Below are 25,623 nucleotides of genomic sequence, written 5' to 3' on the forward strand. Positions count from 1 at the left end.
TATGATGTCATCATTTAGGAATGCCCAGCTTGCTACAGTGTATCTATGAATGATGTTTGCAGATTGTGACTTTTCCTCCTAGTGAGGCCCACAGTAGGGATTGGTGGTGCATACTGAAAGCCAAGTTGAGAAACTATAAGCAGGGGGAGTATTACAAAAACATTTTTTACATATATATAGTCTTGTTTTGGGCACCTGGACAAGTGTTGGATCTCATGGTAAACATCCCATAGTGGGATGTTTGAATATCTTTGTTGTTTGCCAAGCAAACTCAGACAATAAAATGTCTAAATAAAAAACCCCCCTGATGCCATTGTCTCACAGGCAGATTAGTCACAAAATTCATATTGCCCTTATATTGTGTTATATGTCCTATACAAGAAGCCAGAAGGAGGCATGGCTTAGCAGTCTATGGGGCATAGCAAGACCACAGAGGAGTGACAAGTTCAGAGGGTCATACCATACATTATGGGGCACATTTATCAAGGGTTGAATTTCGAGGGTTAATAAACCCTCGAGTTCGACCCTCAAAGTAAAATCCTTCCAATTTGAATATCGAATTCGAAGGATTTTAGCGCAAATACTTTGATCGAACGATCAAAAATCGTTCGCTCGAATGATAAAATCCTTTGAATCGAACGATTCAAACGATTTTAAGCGATCGATCGAAGGATTTTTATTCAACCGAAAAAAACTTAGAAAAGTGCTGAGGAAGGTCCCCATAGGCTAACATTGCACCTCGGTAGGTTTAAGGTGTAAATTATGAAGTCAAAGTATTTTTTAAAGAGACAGTACTTCGATTATCAAATGGTTGAATATTCGAACGATTTTTACTTCGAATCATCGAATCATTCGATTCGATCGAATTTGACCAATTCGATGGTCAAAGTACCCAAAAAAATACTTTGAAATTCGATTTTTTTTTTTTCGTTCGAATTCTTCACTCGAGCTTAGTAAATCTGCCCCTATATGTATGAGGGAGCACTGTGCCAAAGTTTTTTTAACCAAATGCATGACTTTCTAGCATTCCTTTAAATACAGTAGACCAGGTAGATCTATTGTTAGGTAACATATAAAGATTTTTACATACACCAGAGCAGTACAAACACACTGCAATAAAGATCAGGAATTCTGTTTTGAAGAAACCTTTTTACATGTATAAGATAGAAGTAACTTGTATAATTGTGATGCTATTATTGACCTTTTTTGTTAAACTACCCATGCTTACTTTTTGTAACGACTCCTTCCAAGCGAATGATGTTTGGATGCTCAAACTGTCCCATGATGCTGGCTTCACTCAAGAAATCTCTTCTCTGCTTCTCGGTGTAGCCAACCTTCAGTGTCTTGATTGCAACGCTAATCTCCTTTTTTGAAGGGAGTTTCAAGTGCCCACTGCACACTTCACCAAACTCTCCTAAAGAAAGTAAAGTAGAGGAAAAATGAGCCATGACAAAATGAATATTAGCCTTGTGAAACACAATTCTAAAGAATGTTTTAATAGGCTTGTGACAAGCCCATAACTCTGAATCTTCTAATGCTGAACACATTTAACCATGAAACAGTCATTTACATTTCAGCTTGATAAGCACTGGCTTGTACAATGAAGCACTGTATATGCAGGCATGGTTTCTAGACAAGATCACTGTTTAAGAACATTCTTCAACTCAAACACAGTCCTGCATATCACTGCATCCATTTGTTATGTTCCTTGCTTAGATGTCAGCCACATTTTTCCTGTTTTTAAAGAAAGGCCTGACTTTAGGGTGAATCAGACCTGAGTGAAATGCAATGGATTCTCCATGAAAATAGAGCCCTGTTTTTATAAAGAACAATATCTTCCCTCTCCTTGAATTTCATACATTTGTTCTAATATTAATAATATCAAGTTTATTGTAACTAGTGTCTTTATATACAGTAGGTGAGCCAGCTCTCCCTTCCTTGTTGTTCCTTGCGTTGCCACAAAGGTAGTCCAAGCCAGAAATGTATCATGGATTGCCTTGGAACTAAACCAAAATATATTTAGTACTTAGTTTAGTATTTAGTACGACTCTGTCAATTAACCCAAGAAGTTAGATCACAGCTCTGCCCATGTATTCATATAAAAGTTGATGGCCACCATTTGTGACGTCCAAAGAAGGAAAACTGAGCTGGTAAAGGGTATGGAATGTCTCAGGTATGATGAAGACTGGCCAAGCTGGGGTTGTTTACACTGAAGAAGAGACGCTTAAGAGGGAAATGATAACTATAAATAAATATATATATATAAGGGGATCATATAATAATCTCTCTAATGCTTTATTTACCAGTAGGTCCTTCCAGCAGACACAAGGGCACCTATTCCAATTAGAAGAATAGATGTTCCATCTAAATACCCAGAGGGTATTTTTCCAGTGAAAATTGTGAAGTTGTGGAATTCTAAATTCCCTGAATCTGTTGTACTGGCAGATAGATTAGATAGCATCAAAAAGGTGTTGGGTGACTTTTTAACAAGTGAGGAAATCTGAGGTTATTGAAAATATCTCTTGATCCAGGGACTTGTCCATTTGCCATCTTGGAGTCAGGAAGGAATTTGTTCCCCCTCTGAGGCAAATTGGAGAGACTTCAGACTGGGTTTTTGCCTTTCTCTTTCTCTCCAGTTAGGCAAGTTATATATAGACTTAAAAGGTTGACCTTAATGGACTTGTCTTTTTTTAACTTATTATGTTACTATGTTACATGTGCAGAGCATCTGCTTGATTTTTGAATACTAGAAAGGGAACTCGATGCACAACAACTTCAATATGGTGCCACCACTTTTAACTCCATATATATTTACATTAATACATAAGCCCATATTCACACAATCATAGCCATGAGATATCCATGTAAAATATAAATATCATTTTCAATTGAAGGGTTACACCATTTTATTTTGTACAAAAACACACAAACACTGCCCTTTCCCTAGAATAGCTGTAGATCAAAAACAGGTAAATTGTTGCAGGTACCTCCGCCAAATGAACAACAAAGAAGCCAACAGTAAAAAAAAGATGTGCCATTCCAGCCATGACAAATGCTGTAGATAAATAAGATCAGGGTGATTGAATATGATGGGATTTGTAGAGAAAGAGCAGCTGGTGAGCCACAGGTAACCTGCCTAAACTTAGGGAAATGTATTTATTATCATGAAAGGTTTAGAAAATTTGCCTGAGGATTTGGAGGCTTATTATATTCAACTGTATAGAAACATTTTCAAAGCAATATATTTTATCTTTGTTCTCTCCTTTGGCTATTATCATAAAGAGTTACATTGCATCCTATTACACTTACAGCATGTTGCAACTGTAGCATGTCTGAAATATGTTTATATTGGCAGGTCCAAAGCACACAGGAGCTGATTTACAAACATAGGAACTAAATTGCACCAGTGTTGTTTTCCATAGAAGCTAATCAGATGTTTGTTTGTATAACTTTTTGTAGATTGTTCAAAGCTACTTGCTGATTGGTTGCTACTAGCAACTGCACATACTTTATTATTTTAATAAAAGTTTCCATCAATGTAACCAAAGATACATCCAAAATGTGGTCCTCCATGACTAGAACTTCAACACATCCTCTTCCAGCCAAGAAGGATCATTTACTATGACCTCATGAAGAAATGCCAGGGCACTATCGGACTCAAGATCGCTAATAAAAACTAAGTACTAACTAAGGCATTGACCAATTTTGTTCAACCTCTTAACAAACTCATACTTTGCTCAGAGGTGTTAGCTTAATCAAACAGCTTAGCAATTTACATGAGCAGCTTTTGGAGCTAAGCTATAAACAGTCTCTACTGAACCAAATAAACCGTCAGTCTGTCAGCGGGGCCCTGCGGCACCCACAGGGGGGTGTAGTAAGGATCAAGGAGGAAGTCCTTTTCCAGTGAGACCAGGCAAAGTACAATTCAAGGGAAATCCAATAGAGAGGTCTAGTCCAGGCAAGGGTTCAAGATGGCAGGCAGCAAGGTTCAAGGTCAGGAAACAGGCAGATGATCAATAGCAGGTATAACAGGCAAGCAGGGAGACCCAGGAACACAATATAATATTGAGCTATACTCGGGCATCAAACCCGGGTCTCCGGCGTCCTTTTATGTTTGAATTTGGCACCACAGCGCGCGACGTCACCGCACCGGCGCTCCGGCGCCGGCGTCCTTGCGCCCACGTGTAGTCCTGGGTGCCGCCATCTTGGATCCGCCGCCGCGCCGGGAGGAAGGTAGGGAGCGCCGAGCGCTCATCGTGACACAGTCAAAATAGTTTGAGCTATAATTGTGCAGCTTGTTTCCCTCATCTGATCCAGCTAGAAAAAAGACAACTTGAGGTCCACAGATTCATGCACAGTTAGGAAATATCCAGGCCCATTTCCTCTTAAACTTTACATAGGGCAGTAGTTATTAATAATGGACAAGCTGGGAGTCTTTAGTTGATGATGAGGTGCTGGGAGTGACAGCTTCAAAACATCTGGAGGGTCAATGATTCTCTGATCCTGATTTACAATTTAATGTATTCTATAACACTTTACATCAGATTTAACTATAGCCAAGTCGTTTTATGATGAGATCAAATTATTATCTATGGAAGATCCCTATCAACATAAATGTGAAACATATATTACTTTGGTAATAAAAACAACATATTTAAGCAGCATTACAAAGACTGAAAGGCACATGACAGTATAATAATGTTAAGAGCAGGAAAGAACGTTGTATATTTTTCTAAATAATCATAGGATAGGAAAGAAACTAGATAATTGCCTGTTGGATTTAAAGAAATAAATACGGGTACCTGCTCCTATAACCGTATCAATGGATATGCATGTAGAGTCCAGCTCCTTTGCAAACTCATGTATGGCCTGGTTAGGATCTTCATAAGTGTGAGGGTCTATGTATGTTCTGAGGCCAGGAAGCTTTACTGCAAATAGGAAAAAAAGTTAGAAAATATATTTTGTTTTTGGAATACTCCAGTAGTCTTTATCATTATATAAAGAAGCAGCCAGGTTTTTGCTAGTGTATATGACACAAATGCCTCTTCCCAAAAATATTCAGGTGCATCACACCCAGAAGAATCATGGGTGCTATTTTTAAAAAGGTTCATCCAGCTTCCAGTCCCAAGTACTCCCTAATGAACATATGACATAAATAATATTGATGAACCCCAATATAATGCATTTAAGCACTGGTATGTGCTCCTCACCAACGGCCAGTGCCACCAGTAATGGGGGTTGACCTAAGTCCATTCTGAAAGAATGGAAATCATTTGCAGATGAAGTTTAGAGCCAGAAGACTGAAAAGAATGCTAAAAGTTGGTGCATTCATAATGACTTTGTATGGGGTTTTACTTGTCTTTCACCTTTCAATGTCCTTTATCTTACTGTTAATATAAATTTAAGATAAAGCATGGATTTTTCTTGCTATTTATTATTATTATTCTAGACATGCAGTCTAAAAAGGCACATTGGGATGGAGATTATGGAATGTACAGTGTTCATTACTGACCGCACCTTTGAATTCCAACACAGGCTATAAAATGCATTTTTTAGATGAAAACTAAACTTTTGCCAGGAAAATGAAACCACCAGTTGTGTTTCAGTACATAAAAAGTAACTGCATGAGTCTCTTTCTACCAATAAAATGATGTAATTTAGCTTCTGTATTGACATCAAAGGGTAGGTATTTTGTTATATTGTGAAAAGTGACGCCAATTATACTTCTCAGTGGAACTTAATTTGCAAGTTCGAGAGATTTCAGAATACAACAGTAATCAGCTTTTTGCTATTGGTATAATGAAACAAAAGCTGATTGGCTCTATGTTGAGTGTTCCTGGTGTAAATGGGGTTGATCTAATTGTTTGCATCATCTAGGTTCCCTAAGTACAGTCAGTGGCAGTGAAAGTCATCCACTGCAGCCAAAGTATAGACATATTTTCCTTTCTGTTGAAGCTAATAACAACCTACAATGTACTTAATTTAGTATATATCCAAGTTGATGGCAAAACAATCAATTTAATGTTTATGGGTTTTTGATAGCCCACCACCTTAAAGAAGGGGTTGTCATACTTTTTCAGTTGATGTCCCCTTGAAGGTATAACCATTGGTCAGGGTTTTCATTAGCTCTGAACAAAGTTAGAAGTACAGGAAAACATTAATGTATAAGTCATTCAGGTACACTGGCAAGAATATGTAGGACGTCAACCCAAACCTAACCTTAATTTACCTTTAACATTGGCTTTCATATAAACAGTTCCAAGGATAGCAAACAAATACACTCCCCAAATGTCACCCTAGCTATTCTTCAGGATAAACATGGGTACATTATCAATAACTTGGAACTTTAATTGTTGAATTCCATGACCTTTCTCAACAAAATGGCAAGCAACCGATTGGTCCATTTTCGGTAACCTGATGGCAGACTTACTGTATATTCACGTATTCTCTCACATATCATTTGAGTTGTTTGCCCTACATACAACTGTCTGCAGGGACACTTGATGATATACACTACAAAGGAAGATGTACATGAGTAGTATCGCTTGATCACAATGGGATGATCCTTACGTGGATGGTATAAAACTTCTCCCTTTTGGCTATTGGAGCAACAACTACAGGACAGGCAAGGAAAAGTCCTGTTGTTTCTAGGGCGTTATATGCCTTGTCAAATCTGTTTGCCACCCATGTCTGATCTCACCATCATGGAACCTATTGTTTTCATTCTTATTGTATGACATAAGTGGTAAATTTTGGAATGCATCTACTGTGGGTAAACCCTTCTTTAACAAACCCCAATGTTTATTGCTAACTTTGGAAACTGGCATTTCAGGTACATAGAGGCCCAATCAGTCCACTCCAGCCCACTAAATACTGACTTTCTATGGCACCTTATAGCAGCCCCTCTGGCATTTGCCAGAACCCACAGATTGCCAGTCCGGGCCTCAGCGGGGATGCAATTAGGCTGTGACCACAAACTACATATAGACAAATACAAGAGTCCTCTGCACGCAACCCATTATCAATATATTTAAGACATTGAGACATTTTGTGCATACCGCTACTGAAAAATGCCTTACCCTTTAAACAAAGCAGGGGTTGTTTGTCCATATATTGCAATATATTTAATAAAAGGGCAAACAAGTTTGGGAGTTTTAATTTGAAAGCAGTAAGTAAGCTGTAGGTAAAACTTAGTCCCTGTGTAAAATGTATAATGAAGCAATAGAATTCTTAATGAATCAGATGCAATTTGAGTGTAGGACTGGCCACAGTTTGGGAACCACTGCCTTAAAGGAGGCATATTGTGTGAAAAACAAGAATAGTAGTGTTTTGGGTTGATTTATTAAAAATTTCCCGCAAATCCTTAATAGTCAATCCCAACTGAATTCTCTGGATGTGCAGTCGGCAAGAAACTGTACTGTAAGATAGAAAACAATCAGAAGCTAGGCTAGGCTGACCTGATAGGGAACTGAAGCCTGCCTTTGCTTGTGTGACTGCAGGGCTGTGATTTGCTTTCCTGTTCCTACTGTGCTTCTGGCTGGGACTGTGAGGACATGCCAACCCCCTTATTTAAAACTTGGATAGGGACCATAGTAACTTTTTTTAATGTTAATTGTTATTTTTAGCCAGAATGAAACCAGCACCATCTAGTATTAATTACTGCATTTTTTAGAAGCTTTATGCACAAAATGTCTCAATGTCTTAAATATATTGATAATGGGTTGAGTGCAGAGGACTCTTGTATTTGTCTATATGTATTTTGTAGTCACACCCTCATTGCACCCCCGCCTAATGGTTTTAAAAATTTCACTTATACTATATGTCTCCTTTAAGGTATTATGGAGGGATCCCTTATCTGGAAAGAATTTTTAGTAATAGATCAAGGTTATGTATAAACTGTAAATAGGTTAGTGAGACACAAAATAAATGTACAGATTGCAGATCAAGTCATAGACCCACATTTCAATTGTTTTGCAAGTGATTAATACATCCATTTATTTTCCACAGTGATTTCAGCACTGAAGAAAACCTCTAATATAATACAGATTAAGTTGCACATATTAAATGAACGGCAAGTTAAGTCACAAAATAAAAGAGCATATTTTGAGTCATGTTGCTCTACATGGTGAGGGGCTTCGCATAAATAGTGCTCTTTGTTAAGCAAAGGGTGTAACGCTGCTGCTGAGCTGAATTCTTCCATTGTATGAAAGGTGCCATAACACGCAGCCTGTAAAAACAATAAAATTAACAAATACAATTAAGGCCAATGTAAACATCGCCCCTGGCAAAGCCATAAACTGCCTGGTAACGATCATTGGGAGCTGGGAGCCTCAAGCCATAACTCCCCAGATGGTGAAAAAAAAGAAACGTGTGCACATTTGTCCTTTGCTTGTTATTGTTCATAAAATATGTTCATTTAAAACAGAAATAATATCGTTGGTCCTTAATCCGTGAAACTGGTCTCCCAAAAACGACATAATTTAATATACATCTCTATAACCACTGATAAACGACACCTCCCAGCAGCCCTCAAGAGACCAACTTTGCCATTATTTAACAGAATCGCCCATGTTCTAAATGGATGGGTATTGTCAAATTTTCCTACTCACATTTTTTTTTTAATTTCTTTCTGGGTTTTTTGCACCTTAACGTATTTTCCTAGCGTTTTATTAAAATCTTTATTCAAAATCTCAGTAAACTTTTAATTTTTTGTTTCGTTTTGCAATAGCCATATATGGGAGCTTCTCAGTAAGGAGAGAAAAAAATCAGAAAAAGGTCTTGACTTTTATTCCAAATATTACTACAGCTATAGGATCTGCTATCCAGAAACCCATTATCCAGAAAGCTCTGAGTTACAAGAAAACAGTCTTGCATAGACTCCATTTTAATCAAATAATTCAGATTTTTAAAATCAATTTTTCTTTTTTTTCAGTACTAATAAAATATTTGCTTGAACTTGATCCAAACTAAGATATAATCCATCCTTATTTGAGGCTAAAAAAATCGTATTGGGTTTATTTAATGTTTAAATTAATTTTAACATAAAGTATGGAGATCAAAATTACAGAAAGATCCCTTATCTGGAAAACCCCAGGCCCCGAGCATTCTGGATAACTGGTCCCATACCTGTTATTCATTCTAACAGACTTGCTCTGCCAGTGTCTCCACTTTCCTGGGTTCCCTTTGCCATTCCTCCTTTTAACCATGGGAAAGGTGTTGGGCAGTATTTCTTACCCCCATCTACCAATGTGTCTGGAAGACCCAATACTTAACCTCTGTTATCTTGAGAAAATCACTTTTTTCCAAGGTGGGTGAGGGTGAGTTTTAAATTAACATTGGATCTTATATAAAGCAGCAGTGTCTCTTAGCTATGTTGTTCTGGAAAGCAGAGGCTGGAAAATGCTTGGTGGGGACTTCAAATGTAGGCAATAAGGTTGGCACATTTTCTGAAAAAAAAATACTGGCTTTCAGTGGCATAACTACGTATATAGGAAGCAGGCCCTGTGGTTGCTGGGGGACTCAGGAGACAGAGGGGCCTGGACAGCAGGGTCTGCTTCCCCTATAGCTTTAAGAAATCCCTCCCCCCTAGCAACTCTTTTACTTGTATGGCAGAGATGAGGAGAACTAAACCATAAAAATGAATATGGCTAAAAATTGCATATTTTATATACTGAACTTATTGCACCAGTTCCAGCTTGTCAATAGCAGCAATGATCCAGGACTTCAAACTTGTCACAGGGGGTCACCATCTTGGAAAGTGTCTGTGACACTCACATGCTCAGTGGGCTCTGAGCAGCTGTTGAGAAGCTAAGCTTAGGGCTCGTCACTAATTATCCAGCAGAAAATGAGGTTGGTCTGTAATATAAGCTGATGCTATAGGGCTGATTATTAAATTCTGATGCTAATTGCACTCGTTTCTGTGCTGCCATGTAGTAATTATATGTATTAATTACTAATCAGCCTTATATTGTGACATTTCTATTCTATGTGTACTGTATATTGTGAGTGGGTCCCTAAGCTCAGTAAGTGACAGCAGCACAGAGCATGTGCAGTGAATCAGCAGAAAAGAAGATGGGGAGCTACTGGGGCATCTTTAGAGACACAGATCTTCCCTACCAAAGGGCTGTGGTTGCTTTGGACTGGTACAGAAGCCTAAAACATAATGTACAACATTTATAGCCTACTCCTTTAGTTAAGCTTTAGTTCTCCTAAAAGAGTTCTAGTATAGCAGGTTTCTTCTGCTGTACACCACAAGGCAGTGCATGAACGTACACTTCATTAGAGGGAAAACAATAAGCCAAAAATTAACAGTTTTCATTTTTTGTGCATAATTAACATAGTAAGTTAGGTTGAAAAAAGACACACATCCATCAAGTTCAACCTTTTAACGTTTTTTTAACCTGCCTAACTGCTTTTATACAATATTTCCAAATACAAAGTTCTATCAAAACTCGATTGCGAAATTGATTGTGATTTTCTCTCTTCATCACCAGTATACTGCCAAAAAAACTCCAATGAAAAAAATACAACTGCAACAAAAACTGCATTATTCTATTCATTTAAAACAATTAACTGTTTAAAAAATAATAAAATTTATTAAATGATAAAAATACACCTCCAATCGGGGGTCATTTGTAAATGTAGTACAGAATATTTATGTGTATATGGTTGGGATATGGGGGATATCCTGGGATCAATTTGGAAATTTTTGCAGCCTTCCTGAAGATTGAGTATTTTTCAGAGAAAAAACTCGAATCCAATTCAATTTAAATTCGATTCAATTCGAGTTTGCGAGTCGATCCTATTCACCCGAGTTTGAAAAATTCGAATTTTTTAATACATTTTGATTTTTTTTTTTCAAATTTCAAGTTCATGAGAGTTTTTACAAACTCCCATGAACTCTAAATTCGACCCTTGATAAATCTGCCCCTAAATACACCAATATTGCTGAGTTTTTTTAAAATATAAACAGGGCTAATTTCTCCTCTGTGCAAATAATTTGGCTACTGACTTACAGTAGTGGCCCGACAGGTTTCAGTTGCCAACGTTTCTTTCAATTTCATTTTTCCACATTTATTTTTAATTGCATCTCGAATCTCGGAAATGTCAAGTTCTGAAAACCCAACTTTGAGTATGTAATACAACATACTGAAAAAAGCCATCAGAATTCGGCATCCATATTTGCACCATCTTGGGCACTATGTTCCAATGTATAGAAGTCAAAGAACATTTTTGGACAAACCACATTATCAAGAATTTCCGTTTAAGAGTAGCCACATGAAAAACAATGAAAATAAACGGTTTATGGTGCTAAATAAAATGTGACAATTTAGGCATTTTGCCTGGGTTGTTAAGATTAGCAATGTTTTCTGGTTACAAGTTATACATATCAAATATTTTTTAACTAGATTTAAATGTGGATGGCATGTACAGGTATTCCTGGTTAAATTGGTAAATATTTCAGTATAAATACATTTTCTTAGATTTATTTATCTTAATCTAGGAAATCAGTGTAGCAAAATCATTTTACGTTGGTGATACAGTTATCATATAAATAATTTAGATCTTATTATTTTGGATCTGGATTACAAATAATCTCATTGTCGGAGATGTCATTATTCCAGGAGGTGGTTTTGAACCATTTGACAAAGAAAGGATCAGTTCTTATTTAATGTAATAGAGAGCAGATTTATATAGAAAGTGGCTCTCAAAGAATCACATAGAAAAAAAAACAGTTGGCAAGATATTGTGCCCTTTACAATTGGGGTTTATACTGCAGAAAATAAGCTTACACATGCGACTGCTGATCTCTTTTAATATGCGTCCCAGAGGTTCTCCAGAGACTGGGTGAAGCCTAGATACAATGGCTATAATCTCTTCACACCAATAATTAGGGGCAGCACAAGTCGTAAATGGGTTCTGTCATGAATAACAGATAATAAACACATGCACATGTGTTAAGACCCTCTGTGCTGTAGCTCTTTGTCCTCAAATACAATCATTTTCAGTTCTGTTCTAACAGCACGATTTGCCCTCAGGCTAATAGAAAGTAAGAAGTGCTAGTCAGGCAGGGGCAGCAGAGGAGGTGAAAAATATTTCTAGTCCTTTGAAGGGAAAGTTATAGGATTTACAATAATCTGGAGAGAGTCAAAGTCTAGCTGGGCCCTCTAATGCTGAATAAGCCAGGTGAAATTGTACAATTTTACAGGTGGTGCGCGAAGGCTTGCTCTGTACTGCTTATATTTATCTTGGCTTGATTGGTTGATATAAGGTGTAGACAAGTGACAAAACTTGTAGTAGGAATTCTAATGAATGCCCCTCGAAATATAAACTGGCAACAGAAATAAGGGCAGCTTACATGTTTAATAGCAAGTGATATTTAACAGACAAAAACATATGGGGGAAAATAAGTAAACATTTGATTTTAATTATAAATAGGAAAAAAGGTGGAAAAGTACTGTAAGTTTAGTAAAAGAAAAATCTCTTAAGATTTTTTCCATATTAAAAAACTGGGTAGAATTTGAGTGACTAAGAGGTTAAAAAGTTCACAGGGCAGAACAAGGACATATATGAATATATAGGGAAAATGACGATGGGCGTCTTAGATCTTGAACAAATGGAGCCATGAAATCTAGCTTTATGCAATTAAAAGACTATGTATATCCAGAATCAATGGCTTTGCCTTAAAGCAGTTATAATACACAACAGTACTTCATTACATATAGTCAAATTTAAGATGTAACTTGATAAAAACCTTAAAATCTTATGTTTGTGAATTTGTTCAGTACAGTCTAGAATACAAGAGCAGTCTGCCATTCTTGTTCCACATACAGTTGATGTTCATGATTAGAATCAGAATCAGCTATTGCCTGCAATTTGATAAAACCTGGCATTAATCATGGCAGAAACTAAGGGGGTTATTTATCAAGGTCCGAATTTATCTCAATATCGGGTGCTACAAACTCCGATCTAACCCGCTCAGGTTTTTAACGCTTATTTATTACATTTTCCTGAAAATTTGCTTTACGGGAAATGTTCAGATTTTCAAGATTTTTTCGTGAATTATCCCCGAAATTTCAGTTTTTTTCTGAGTTTTCACCCAAACATTGTGAAATTGCCCGAAACCCCAGACACAACCAAAAATCAATGGACTGTTCCCATTGACTTTTATGCAACCTCAACAGGTTTGAGATGCCGTCTTTTTATATTCTCGCTTTTTAGCCCTCGGGGTTTAATAAATTCCAAAACATTTGCGATATTTTTAAAAGTCCGATTTTATTAAAAAAAAATGTTGGATTTCGGGGGAATTTCGGGTATTCAGAGCTTAGTAAATAACCCCCTAAGGGGGTCAATTTAATAACATTTGAGTTGCTAGTTTTTTCACCAATCCTAGTTTTTTCTCTATCAATTTTTTTTTAAATTTTTCTTAGAGGCAATTTTAGGAATCATATTTTTTTTCTCTAAAAATTTATTTTTTAAATTTCTCTAAAATGCTAACAAATCAATATATATCAAGGGGCACATTTACTTAGCTCGAGTGAAGGATTAGAAGGAAAAAAACTTCGAATTTCGAAGGTTGTTTTGGCTACTTCGATCATCAAATTGGCTACTGCGAGCTTCAACTACGACTTCGAATCGAACGATTCAAACTAAAAATTGTTCGACTATTCGACCATTCGATTACTGTCTCTTTAAAAAAAACTTCAACCACCTACCTACCGAGCACCAATGTTAGCCTATGGAGAAGGTCCCCTTAGGCTTTTCTAGCAAGGAAAATCGTTCGATCGATGAATTAAAATCCTTCGAATCGTTCGATTTTCCCTTCGATCATTCGATCAACGAATTGCGGTAAATCCTTTGACTTCAATATTCGAAGTCGAAGGATTTAACTTCGATGGTCGAATATCGAGGGTTAATTAACCCTCGATATTCGACCCATAGTAAATGTGCCCCAAGTGTAAAGACAACTAAAACCAATAGAATCAGGATGTGGATAAATGGGCCTCCCCGACGTTTTGAAGAGACTTTCTAAGACCAAGATTTTATGGACATCACCTGTTTTTGCTTTGCACCATTATAAGTACAAAGGTTTCCACTACTTCCACTGCTTGCTGTATTTTATTATCCTATATAATAAAGTTGAAGTGTCTCTGCGTCCAGTCCCTGTGTCCGTGGGATTGCGCTACTGCGCATGTGCCCCACGGACCTCTAGCGCCCATTAATTTAACGGGCTTCACTATGAATGAGGAAAATTGGTAAAGGGTAAGAAGGATATCTGCCTTGAGAAACATGATGTAAAAGAGACATATTTATAGATTTGCAGGGACAGAAAATATTGAAGGCTAAGTGAATTTTTTTAATAGCCAACTAGAAGAAATTAGGACCCTTTTTTAAAATACCATTCTGGTTTTGCTTATGATTATTTTTAATGGAAGTATTGGGGGGTTATCATTACTCAGCACTCTTAAGGATTTAGTAGTTTACATTACTGAAAACATATTACTATAATGTGCTTCTAAAGATTTGGTTTTGGAATGATTTTACAACTGGAACCCTTTATTAATGCTTACTAGATGTACAAAAGTGTGAAACACTGTATTGAGATTATATACAGATTCATTTTATAGGTTTTAAATTTAATAAATGTGGTACTTTACAAGACAGTCTTTGTGCCAAGGCCATTTGGCCAGGAGACGTTTTGGCACAATATATCAAAATTTCCAAGTTAATATTAAAATCAGTGTGGTTTTCTTATTTGAGAAGTCTGGAGCAGGGATTTCAGAGTGTTGCATTACTTTTGTAGCCAGGACAGAGCGACAATTCTATTCCATACAAATTCATATTTATCTTTTAAATAACCCTGATTGAATGTGTTCCAGAATTCAAAAAACTCTGCCAATATAAAATGACTTGAGTCATATTAATACAGAAATTGTTTTTAAAAATTGAGAAATCTGATTTCAAAGATCACAGCCATATATATATATATATATATATATATATATATATATATATATATATATATATATATATATATATATATATATATATATATATATATATTCCTTTGACCACTCGCTTAAGTGCTCAGTAAATCATATACTGTATCTATGGAAACAATAAAGTAATAGATATGTGGTTAGTAATACAACATGGCTATTGGCTAATATACTATACATCCTGGTCAGGAATTTGTGAGATTGTATTGCCCAAATTGTCCTGCTGGTATGTAAATTTTTTACCGATGAAGGGTGTCCTTTTTTCTGTAATAGTTTAATCTGTGTATGTTCCTAGCTCCCCAACATTTCAAGAAAATGCATGATTTTTATTAAGAGCTCTTTTCCTGAAAAGAACAGATAAATCCCCAGGAATTTTGGTCAAACCTCACTACTGCAAAATTCTGTCATAGATGTGATAGTTCTGGTTGTCAATTCAGATATTTCATTAGTAAAGGCACAGAGATGGACATGTGAGCAACTGCTGGGTTTATTTTATTTAAATAAAATCTTAGTATGTCAAACTAGAGTTATCTTTTGGAAAAAAATTGTGAAATCAGGACACAGAGAACTGGCCATAAAAGGGCCAATATAAATTGCTGGTTGAGTCTGTAGATTAGTGGCTTGTATAGCATGTTTTACATAACTGATATCTGGATGAAAGTCCTACAGATATGTATTGGATAGGTTTGTTAATTGAAGACAATCCATTGATGCTGTCTTCTCCTTTGGAATCTGCATAGACTCCTATTAGGAACATTTTTTTGGTCCAGGGCACCAAATGATCACGTCAGCCTGATTTGGTTGCGGGTAACCATCAGGGAACAATCCATCAAATTAGCAGATCTTTGATTATTTGTTTAGTTTATCACTTGTTCTTCAGTTGCCAAACTTTAGTCTGGGTGATAATTAAAAATGATCACACTTTTGGGGGTTCTAATTTACAAACTATCTTCAAAATTGGCTAGAAGCATACATCTTGTGGATGGCTAACCTGAAAGTCATTTTAGAAGAGATATATGGTGAATGGTTAAGGTTTGATTTATTATCATTTATCTTGGGGGTGTAATTCATGGCAAAAAACCTGATCCGTGTTCTTTTTTTCTTTAAAAAATCTAAAGCTAAATCTAAAAAAAAGCTTTCCATTATGTTTAAAAATTTTTTTAAAGAAAATACAAAAAAACTGATTATGTGGGGAAAACGTGTGGTATAAAATACAATGGGCAAGATTCAATTCGATGACAAAACATTATGTCATGAACAAGATTCAATTCAAGGAGAAAAAACTTTTCTGCTAATTCAGTCCCAGTATTTTCCCCATAGACTTCAATAGAGTTTTCATGTGATTAAAAATAAAATAATTTTTTCTGAATTGAATTGCATCTCAAATCTAACCTTGTCCGTGAGTTTTTGGGCCAGATTCAATTCAGTGAGAAAAAAGTTTATCACATGAAAACTCATGGACGAGATTCAATTTGAGATACAATTCAATTCACAAAAACTAACTATGTTGAAGTCTATGAGGAAAAGACTGAATTTGGAGAAAAGTTTTTTTCACCTCAAATTGAATCTTATCCATGAGCTTTCATATTATAAACCATGAGATAACTTTTTCTCACTGAATTGAATCTGTCACAATATCGTGATCGTGATTTTTTGTTGCAAATAACAGTAAAAATCAGATGTTATTAACAATCATAGTTGCACTTTGAACCACTGATAGCTATGTATCTGTAGTCTGTCTTTGAGCCATAAAGGAGCCCAAACAATGGCTTGAACATAAAATATTTAGAAATACTAGATAAAGAAACTAGTTCAGACATATTATCACTAACAGTTTTCCAAAGAAAAACTTGCCAAGACAAAATGCTAAGAATTGCACAAGAAAATCCAGAGGCAACAGCTTGCTTGGATGAACAGTATAGACTTTTCATAGAAATTTCACTGTGCATTTTCTGGGGAATTCCAATGCAGGAAAATAACAAAAGGCACTTGTGCCAAGAGACTTAAATGAAGTACTACAGAACTTTTCATTCAATTCAATAACTGAATTAACTAAAGAAGGATTAATGGCTCTGAAGAATTTTCTTTTAACTTTAGGACCATTATATTAACTGTCATTACAGGATAAAATGAGAAACTCAATGTAGCAAGCACAGAATAAAATGTAAAAGAAAATCATATGTGTCGGAACTGAATGACATAATCTTCTAATCAGAGCTCCTCTAGCTTTGTTGCAGTAATTATTAACGAGACAATTTACACATCCATCTGTATGAGCTTCCTGGTGCAAATTGGCAGAAATAAATTTTATCCAAATGGTATAGCTGTTTATAGCCATCACAAAATCTTCAGCTCATTCAGCATAATTTCCAAAGCAATTTGTCTCATTTTACATGCAATGTGCAAATTTGTGAGAAATGCATTCTACGATAGAAAACAAAATATTTTCAATTATAAAAAATCCAAATCTCCATCTATTTATGCATGATCTTTTATTCAGCCAGTAGTTAATTCGTTTATATGACTTATATAATTTTTCAAAAAAAAAGGGGGGAGATTCTTTAACCCCCATTAGGAAAACTTCTCTCCTAATGTTTCTGTTGAAGCATTTACTTTGTTTGTACATAGTGGCATTTAGTCACGATTGGTGGCGCTCAGTCCATCCTGCCTTCACCTCCAAATAGAAACTGCTGTGCCCAATGATGCAGAGGAAAGCAGGGGCTACCATCACCTCCTGACCAGGTGGTAGCTACAGAGTTCCCTTTTTACCCAGTATCAATAGATGCAATGAACTTGTGCTTAAAGAATCAGGGGCAGATGTTACTTGCATGGCAAACACTGAAAATTATGCTGAATGGACTTCCAAGCAAGTGCATCCAATTTGCTGTGAAATGTGCTCACATTTGAGTTTCATGTCTTAAGACCCGCATACACGGGCTGATAAAAGCTGGCAACAGACCAAGTCGGCCGTTTATTGGCCCGGGTGTGGGGCTATCCGACGGGCTTCCCCCAAAAGTTGGCCAGATCTCGATCGCATGTTAAGAAATCCCGTTGGATCGCGGCCACATCTGTGCGTGTATGCAGTCCCGCGATCTGACCGCCTGTATCAGATGCATTAGGGCCCAACAATTGGATCAGCCTGATATCGCCCAATTCAATGTGGGCATATCAGGGAGAGATCCACTCGTTTGGCAACATCACCAAATGAGTGGATCTCTTTATTGTGTGCCATCACTATTACTTGAAGAGGCAATTGCCTAATAACAACAACAAGGTGCATTTACATGACTTGGTGCCAGATATATCAGCCTCTTCTAAGATCAGTAGTCAAGAATAGCCAAGAGACTGGTATGGGTCTCTTCTCTTTAGGTCATGAACAGTCAAATGCCTATGCCATTTATTTTACTTTAACTAAATACATTTTACTGTCTTACAGTAATCCCATACTGCGGTCCAGGTTCTATTTCTGCCTCTTTGGCATCAGTAGGGAGAATCATTAAAAGGGTTCTTCACATCTGAATTAATTTTTAGTATGATGTAGAAAGTGGTATTGTGAGCCATTTTACAACTGGTGTGATATTATCCTAACTATCTCCAAGTGGCTGCCATTCAAGTCAATGGCAAGGGTAGCAATAACCTTGGTACCGTTCCTTTGTTCTGGGGCTTTCTATAGGAAGATGCTTTGTATAAGATGAATGTTTCCCAGGCTTCTCCAGGAGCGCAGCCCTCGCAGCTAAATGGCTGTATATGAAATTTAGATGATAAATTGTATTTACATGCAGCATTTTTCAAAGCTTATCTGATGCAAAGCCATAAGGAGGCCTGTACAAAAAACAACATAACAGATACGTAAATCATTGAAATCCCACTGGTCTTGGAAAATATTTTTGGACTTAATGAATGAAATGTTGACCTCAGTTAACTTTATCAAAAGAAAACAGAAATAGGAGAAAAGTGAAGGAAATAACAATCCCTTCCTTGTGTCTTATTTTTCAGGTTTAATAATGGCTGTAATTAGCGGCTTTGGTGCCTGGGGCCAGAATAAGTGGACTTCAATATTTATGGTCCATTATGCCGGTCTCCAGTTGATGCCAAACTAAAATACCTAGAATCCCATTACAAGCTTCAACTTGTAATGCATCCTGGTAGTTGTAGTTTTACAAGAGTTGGAAGCCGCACATACAAACATCCTGACTGAGTGGTGGTGGGACCAAGGGGAAATATCCTCTGTGGGACATTTTCCTAACCCAACCAGCAGCTCCCTCACTGTTAGTGAACTTAAACTCCCAGGATAGCTATCACCTTTATTGACCTGATATAAAATGTAATAAATACCTTTTAACCTTTCTATCCCACCAGTGATGCAATTTTCCAGTCCAAAGGATTGCCAGTGTGGGGGGGTTAAAATTATCACTTTGCAGCTAAACAACTTTTGTTCCGTGTGGCTCTGCATAGATCTGAGCCAGCTTGACTGCCCCCTCTCCAAAGATATCGCTGCATTAGATATTACATTTTAATGGAATTCAAGAATCCCGTCACCATTCTCTCACATGTTCACCACTGCTCAAAGTGTACAAATCACCACTTACAGTGTCCATTTCCAAAGTGAAGGCGTTTTTCATCCGAGCCAGGCATTGATTTATTGTATCCACAGAACCTAGGAGGGAAAAGCAAAACAATAATTTCCTCAATGATGTAGAAAACATGTTGACGTTAACATGTTGTTGACATGTTGTGATAAGATCGCCCATGCATTGTCTAGCCAGCAAGAACATGTGTGTTATATCAAGTCAATCAGTAGCAAGGGCGCTACATTAGGAGCTGGCTTTTGTAAACATTTTATTTTATGTCACCAACATTTCACACTGTAATCTTGCTAGATGTAAAACAATCTCTTCTGGGGGAAAAATAGCAATAATTGGAATATGGAATGTGTTTCAATAACAAAACTATTATTATTTGTTTGGAAACATTTTATTATAAAATAAAGAAACATTAATTAGACATAAAACCCAAAATGAAATGATGAAAAAAAACTCCCGGCCATGGACTCCAATAGGAAAAAAAGAAATATGTATCAAAAAAATGTTGACGCCCATGGCCTGTAATGCATTTCTGAGAATTTTTGCATGTTCGCTAATATTCTGTGAAGAGAAACAGGTCAGATTCGCTCCATCACTACTAATGATTAAATGATTGGTTGCTATGGGTTAATAGACAAGTAGCAATATTAAGACCATTTATTGCATAACCATCAAAGATTTTAGGGTTGGTTTGCTTACATAGATTCCAAAAAATTGCCAATATCAACCAATGTGCACTTACATTTTTCAGCTTGTAGAAGAATGTTCAAAAAAAATTGTGAATTGAGATCAAACTGAAATCAGCTTGTGTGATATCACTGTGGAAATGCTGTTTCATTACTGTTACTGTTCTCTGTTTGGATCTTGACTAACAAAACTGGCCATACACAAGCCAATAAAAGCTGCCAACTTGGTCTGTGTATGGGATCCTCCAACAGGCCTGCCTGGCCACTATCTGGCTGAAAAAAATCCCTTTGGGGTGAGGACCTTATCAGCTTGGTAATGTGTTCCTTGCCCTGATGACCTGCCAGAAGCGTAACTAGAGGGGGGCGGGCCCTGGCGCAGGACGCGCAGCCGGGCCCCGCCCCCTCCATACACCCGGAACTGGCCGTGAATATGCGCCGCACATCGGTGCGTGGACTGCCGGGGGGCCCTGAGGGGGGTGCGGTCCCTGGCCCGCTCGCACCCCCTGCTCCCCCGGTAGTTCCGCCACTGTGACCTGTAATCCTGTCATTGTGATCCGATCATTTGGTTCTTGGACAATCAACATGATATCCAGGCTGATTGGCCAAGGTTGACGTGTCAGGGAAAGATCTGCATGTTTGGCAACCTTGCCAAACAGTGGATCTATGAAAGTACTGTAGCTACAGCTTTAGCCTGCAACGTCTGTTGCCTGCCCTAACCTCAGGGCTGATCTTGCTTTATGTGCTTTCACTGCCTAATCCTATAGCTGCATCTTCTACCTTGTCCTCACAATGGCCACCAAGTTATGTTTTACAAGTATACCCAGGACCTTACAGGGTTTTCAAAAAGTTTGGACAGGCGTGAAGTATTTTCTGTATTAGCTACAGTCAGTAAGGTTAGGAGATTCACAATTACAGTTCATAATAAAACCACATAAAAACACGCACTTTCCTTTTTTAGTTTTGTACCAACTTTTCAGAGATTCTTATAAGGTACCAAAGGCATAAGCTTATCACTAATAAAATATTTTATTAGAACTTTTCAAGCAGACAGAATCAGAATAAGAAGTCTGGGAATAACATGTGTTAAGCAGATATTAGACTCACCTTCCAATCAGGATATACACAACCACAGTCAGAAGGATAATGACTACTGCAGCTGAGATGCCAATCATCACAACCTGGCTATTCTCGCTGGAAATGGAAAAAGCTGTAAAGGTAATGGAATAACAGAAGAGATGCATTAGGACTTTGGAGGTGACACTGGCATAAAAAGATATTAAAAAATGCCTCAGTGTTTCTGCTTTGCAAAACCTCGCTCCTGTGTATAATGAGATATTGTCAATATGGTTAATTGGTAAGACTGAGAGGATGTTCTACTCTGGGCTCCCAGCTTTAGAGGGCCCCCTTGGGGTAAAATAAGTTCAAAAGTATGCATGCCTGAATCTAACTTTCTATTACAATAACATGTGCATGACCATGAACATACTAGTTGGCTTTCTGCATTGCTGCTGATGGCAAAATTGTTTCTGGAATACCCTAACTGGCCAAGAGTTGTATTCCACAAGGTACAGTGAGTCCTCGAGATACATAAACCCATCTTACATACAACGCATACTAACAAACAGAGGCTTTTACAGTAATTACTGTGGTTTGCTTTGCCTTTATTGGCATTTAACTTTAGTAGACCACCTGCCCCAACCCCCTCTGGAGTGTGTTGTCTACTGCAGAGCACAGAAAGGTAAAGATAAATACTATGTTAGCACAAACATCTAGAATAAGGCTAAAAATGCTGTATTTTGTATACTAAATATAAACATGAACTTACTGCACCACAAGCCTAATCAAACAATTGATTTATGCTTTCAAAGTTGGCTAAAGGGGGTCACCATCTTTGGTAAACATCTTTGCAAGACTAAGACTGTGCACATACTCAGTGTGGTCTGGGCTGCTTAGGGATCGATCGTCATAAACAAAGCTGCTTGAATTCTACATGGCTGGGAAGTAAGGCGGGGGCTCCCCCTGCTGTTCATAAGTATGATTGTTTCCCTGCACAACAGTTAGGGACCGTCTGACAATTCCTATCCACAGCAGTAAATGAAGGGAGAATTTCACTGCATAGTCAGGTTTCTTATAAAAACTGTACACATTTTTTAATCAAAGTATTTTGGAGATGGGTTTCTTTTTCATTACAGAAAGTAAAAATGGCATTTTATTTTTTTGCCTTTACGTGACCTTTAAGAACAAACCTACAGACCCTATCTCATACGTAACCTGTATTTAAAATGTTAAAAGGAACTTTTCAAAATGGGCAAGAACAGAATAGCATTTGTTGGGTCTGGACCTTGGTGAGTATCTTTTCCAATAATACAGTTCAATGCCCTTTCAAAGTTTCAATCAGAGAAAGAAGTTTATTCAAGCACAAAATACAAAAGCTTTCAGCAGCTCCAGAGAATTCTCTACCCAAACTTCCCAATACATATCTTTCTAATACACATAAGCATAGAAAATATTAGCCATACCTGATTGGTTACATTCAGCATAAAGGCTTGATTACCTTTTTTAAAAATAATTTTAGTTCTTATTGTAATTAACCTCAAAGCCCAAGGCTGTACCGTAACACAACAGATTGTTTATAAAACCATCTTCCCCCTTCTCTAAAGGCTGACCTTGAGACTCATTATGTGCCTGAGCAATCATAATAACCAGCTACAGTAGCTAGGCGTTGCCCATTAGATTCTGCTTTCATTGCACGTAGCTTGATTACTGTAAAAAAAATATATGCTTTACAAATAGAAAATGGCATGGAAACGAACCAGAGATCAGAGGTTATATAGGCCTTAGAGACCTCAAGCTAATTAGGATTCAACACATTATAGAATATTGACTTTTTTAAATTAGATACTATATCACAAAAAAAAAACCTAGCTTCCCTATGGAAAATGAATTATTTAAGTTGTACATTTGGCCAGTCTTCCAGGCCCGACTCACTTTGGGGGAAATTTACTAAAGGGCGAAGTGGCTAACGCTGGTGAAAATTCTCCAGCGTGACGTCATTTCGGCACTTTGCCGATTTACTAACGGTAGCTGGCGTAAATTTGCTGGCGTAATTTCGACAAGGAAATAGACTCTGGCGCAACTTCGCACTCTGACGCCAGGCGAATTTTCGGTCTGGCGAAAGAGCTTTACTACGCAAATTCACAATTTTTTTTATTTTACTGACCGTTACCTCTATTGCCAGACTTGCCTTCGCCACCTCAGACCAGGCGAAGTGCAATAGAGTAGATAGGACTTCCTCAAAAAAAAGTTGACCTTGGCGTTTTTTCCTATTTAAAGGGTGATAGACTGAGAAAGATCGTAAAAATTTTTTTGGGGTAACCTCCTTCCCCCCTACATTTGCTAACATATGGCACCTAAACTATACTGTGGGCACATGTGTAGGGCATTATAACAACTTTATATAATTTTATTAAGGTTCCCTGGCCTTGTGTAGTGTAATGTATTTGCTGCAGCATATGCGGCCATTGTACTTTAACTGCACAACGTATGCTAATTAGCCAACGCTAGCGTAACTTCGAACTGCTGAGTGTAATTTTGATGGCGTAATTTTGCCAGCGTTCGTTACCCTGTGCGCAACTTCGGATCTTTGTGAATTACGCCGAATTTACGCCTGGCGAAGTGTTGCGATGTGCATGAAGACACCGCTGGCGGTTATTGAATTTGCCCCTATAAGTACTTATTCAGCTGGGTTGCTGTTCCAACAAGGGAAGGGAACAGACAACCCCAATGTTTAATAACAGCTGGAATTGAAAAGTCCATCATATGAAGAGAAAATACAAGAAAAATAAATATGCAGTGAGAATACCCCTCCTGACCCTGCTGCCTGCAAAAAAAAAAAATCTGGCTCATAAAGAAAACTTTCATGTAAATTCACTTCAGTCCAAAAGGCTAAATTTATTCTTATTAGATTATTATTCAAATGTTCCAAGTATTTCCTCTGGATTTATTCGTGCCTTAAGGTGCTTATGTATTTGTGAATTTAATGATTGTTCGATACAATTAGGGCTCTTGTAAATTACACAGACCCAAGCTGGTGCTAAATGATCCCACAATGTACAGATGAATGACTTTGTACTAGTGCGTGACCTCTTATCTCCTAGTCAGCAGCCAAAAGGTATAGAATTCAGATTATACATACAGTAAACAGGCATTTCTCTGTTATTTTAATAACAACCGCTCCCAGGCATGCACATTACCAGTCCGAGTCTGAAGTTCAGTTTTACCAACACAGTTAGAAGCAATTTAAAATGCTGGAGATTAAAATATTAATACAAAAGTTTCAGGCTGTGCGACAGAATGTGCTTTGTGTGCTTGTGAATTTCTAAGAAAGAAAAACGTGGGTTATTTACCTTTCCCTAAATAGAAATTGGGGGGGGGGGGTTTAAAGAATGGGAGGGGATTTTTCTCTAAAAAATGTTTTAATCAAGAATGATCTGAATTGGAATCAATTTGGAAGTGGGAAATCCAGCATAAACTCCTTCTGGCTTTATGGGAAAGTGGTGATTTGGTTAATGTGAATGCAGTTAATGTTAATGCACTCCAGATATATATATATATAGGCAGGACATGGTTTCATTGGGGTGCTGTAGTAGAGCATCAACGAGTGATGCCATATTGTTTGCCTCAATTGAAATACTTTCTAGAAACCAGCAGATTTCAGACTTTCCCTGTTCCCCTTTGGAGGCACAACATTTGGTCAGGGCTTGTATCAAGGTTACAGATATATTAAATGATTACTGCATAACCTATTCAACCAAAGATCCAAGAATATCTGGGGCAGAAATTAGGAGCAAAATTAGAGTTTGTGAGAAAAAAACAGACGCAGAAACAAAACAGAACAAACTTGTGCACTTTGTTTTTCTCGGATGCCAGCTTATTAAAAGGGGTCGTTCACCTTTGAGTTAACATTTTTATGTTATAGGATGACCAATTGTAAGCAACTTTTCAATTGGGCTTCATTTTTATTTTTTTAATTTGCCTTTTTCTTTCAGCTTTCAACTAAGGGGTCACTGACACCATCTAAAATGCTCTGTAAGGCTACAAATTTATAGTTATTGCCACTTTTTATTACTCGTCTTTCTATTCAGGCCTCTCCTATTCATATTCCAGTCTCTTATTACAATCAATGTATGGTTGCTAGGGTAATTTGTATTCTAGCAACTGGAGAGATGTCGAATAAAAAGCAAAATTACTCAAAAACCACAATTTATAAAAAATGAAAACCAATTGCAAATTGTCTCAGAATACTACTCTCTACAACATACTAAAAGTTAATGCAAAGGTGAACAACCCCAAACG

General features: G+C 37.2%; 1 protein-coding gene across 2 annotated transcripts in view; it reads right to left on the reverse strand.

The window, feature by feature from the left end:
- The window catches only part of LOC108707897 (ephrin type-A receptor 3), a 204,862-nt gene that overhangs the window by 23,466 nt on the left and 155,773 nt on the right, over positions 1-25,623 (reverse strand). For both annotated transcript variants that reach the window (XM_018245986.2, XM_018245985.2), the window contains exons 8-11: positions 21,373-21,475; positions 19,589-19,656; positions 4,803-4,928; positions 1,229-1,414 (exon numbers count right to left, since the gene is read on the reverse strand). In XM_018245986.2, the coding sequence (XP_018101475.1) occupies positions 1,229-1,414; positions 4,803-4,928; positions 19,589-19,656; positions 21,373-21,475 (483 nt within the window). The remainder of the gene's footprint in view (positions 1-1,228; positions 1,415-4,802; positions 4,929-19,588; positions 19,657-21,372; positions 21,476-25,623) is intronic.

This window comes from Xenopus laevis, chromosome 2L (genome assembly GCF_017654675.1).
Source record: "Xenopus laevis strain J_2021 chromosome 2L, Xenopus_laevis_v10.1, whole genome shotgun sequence".
Classification (NCBI taxonomy): Eukaryota; Metazoa; Chordata; class Amphibia; order Anura; family Pipidae; genus Xenopus; species Xenopus laevis.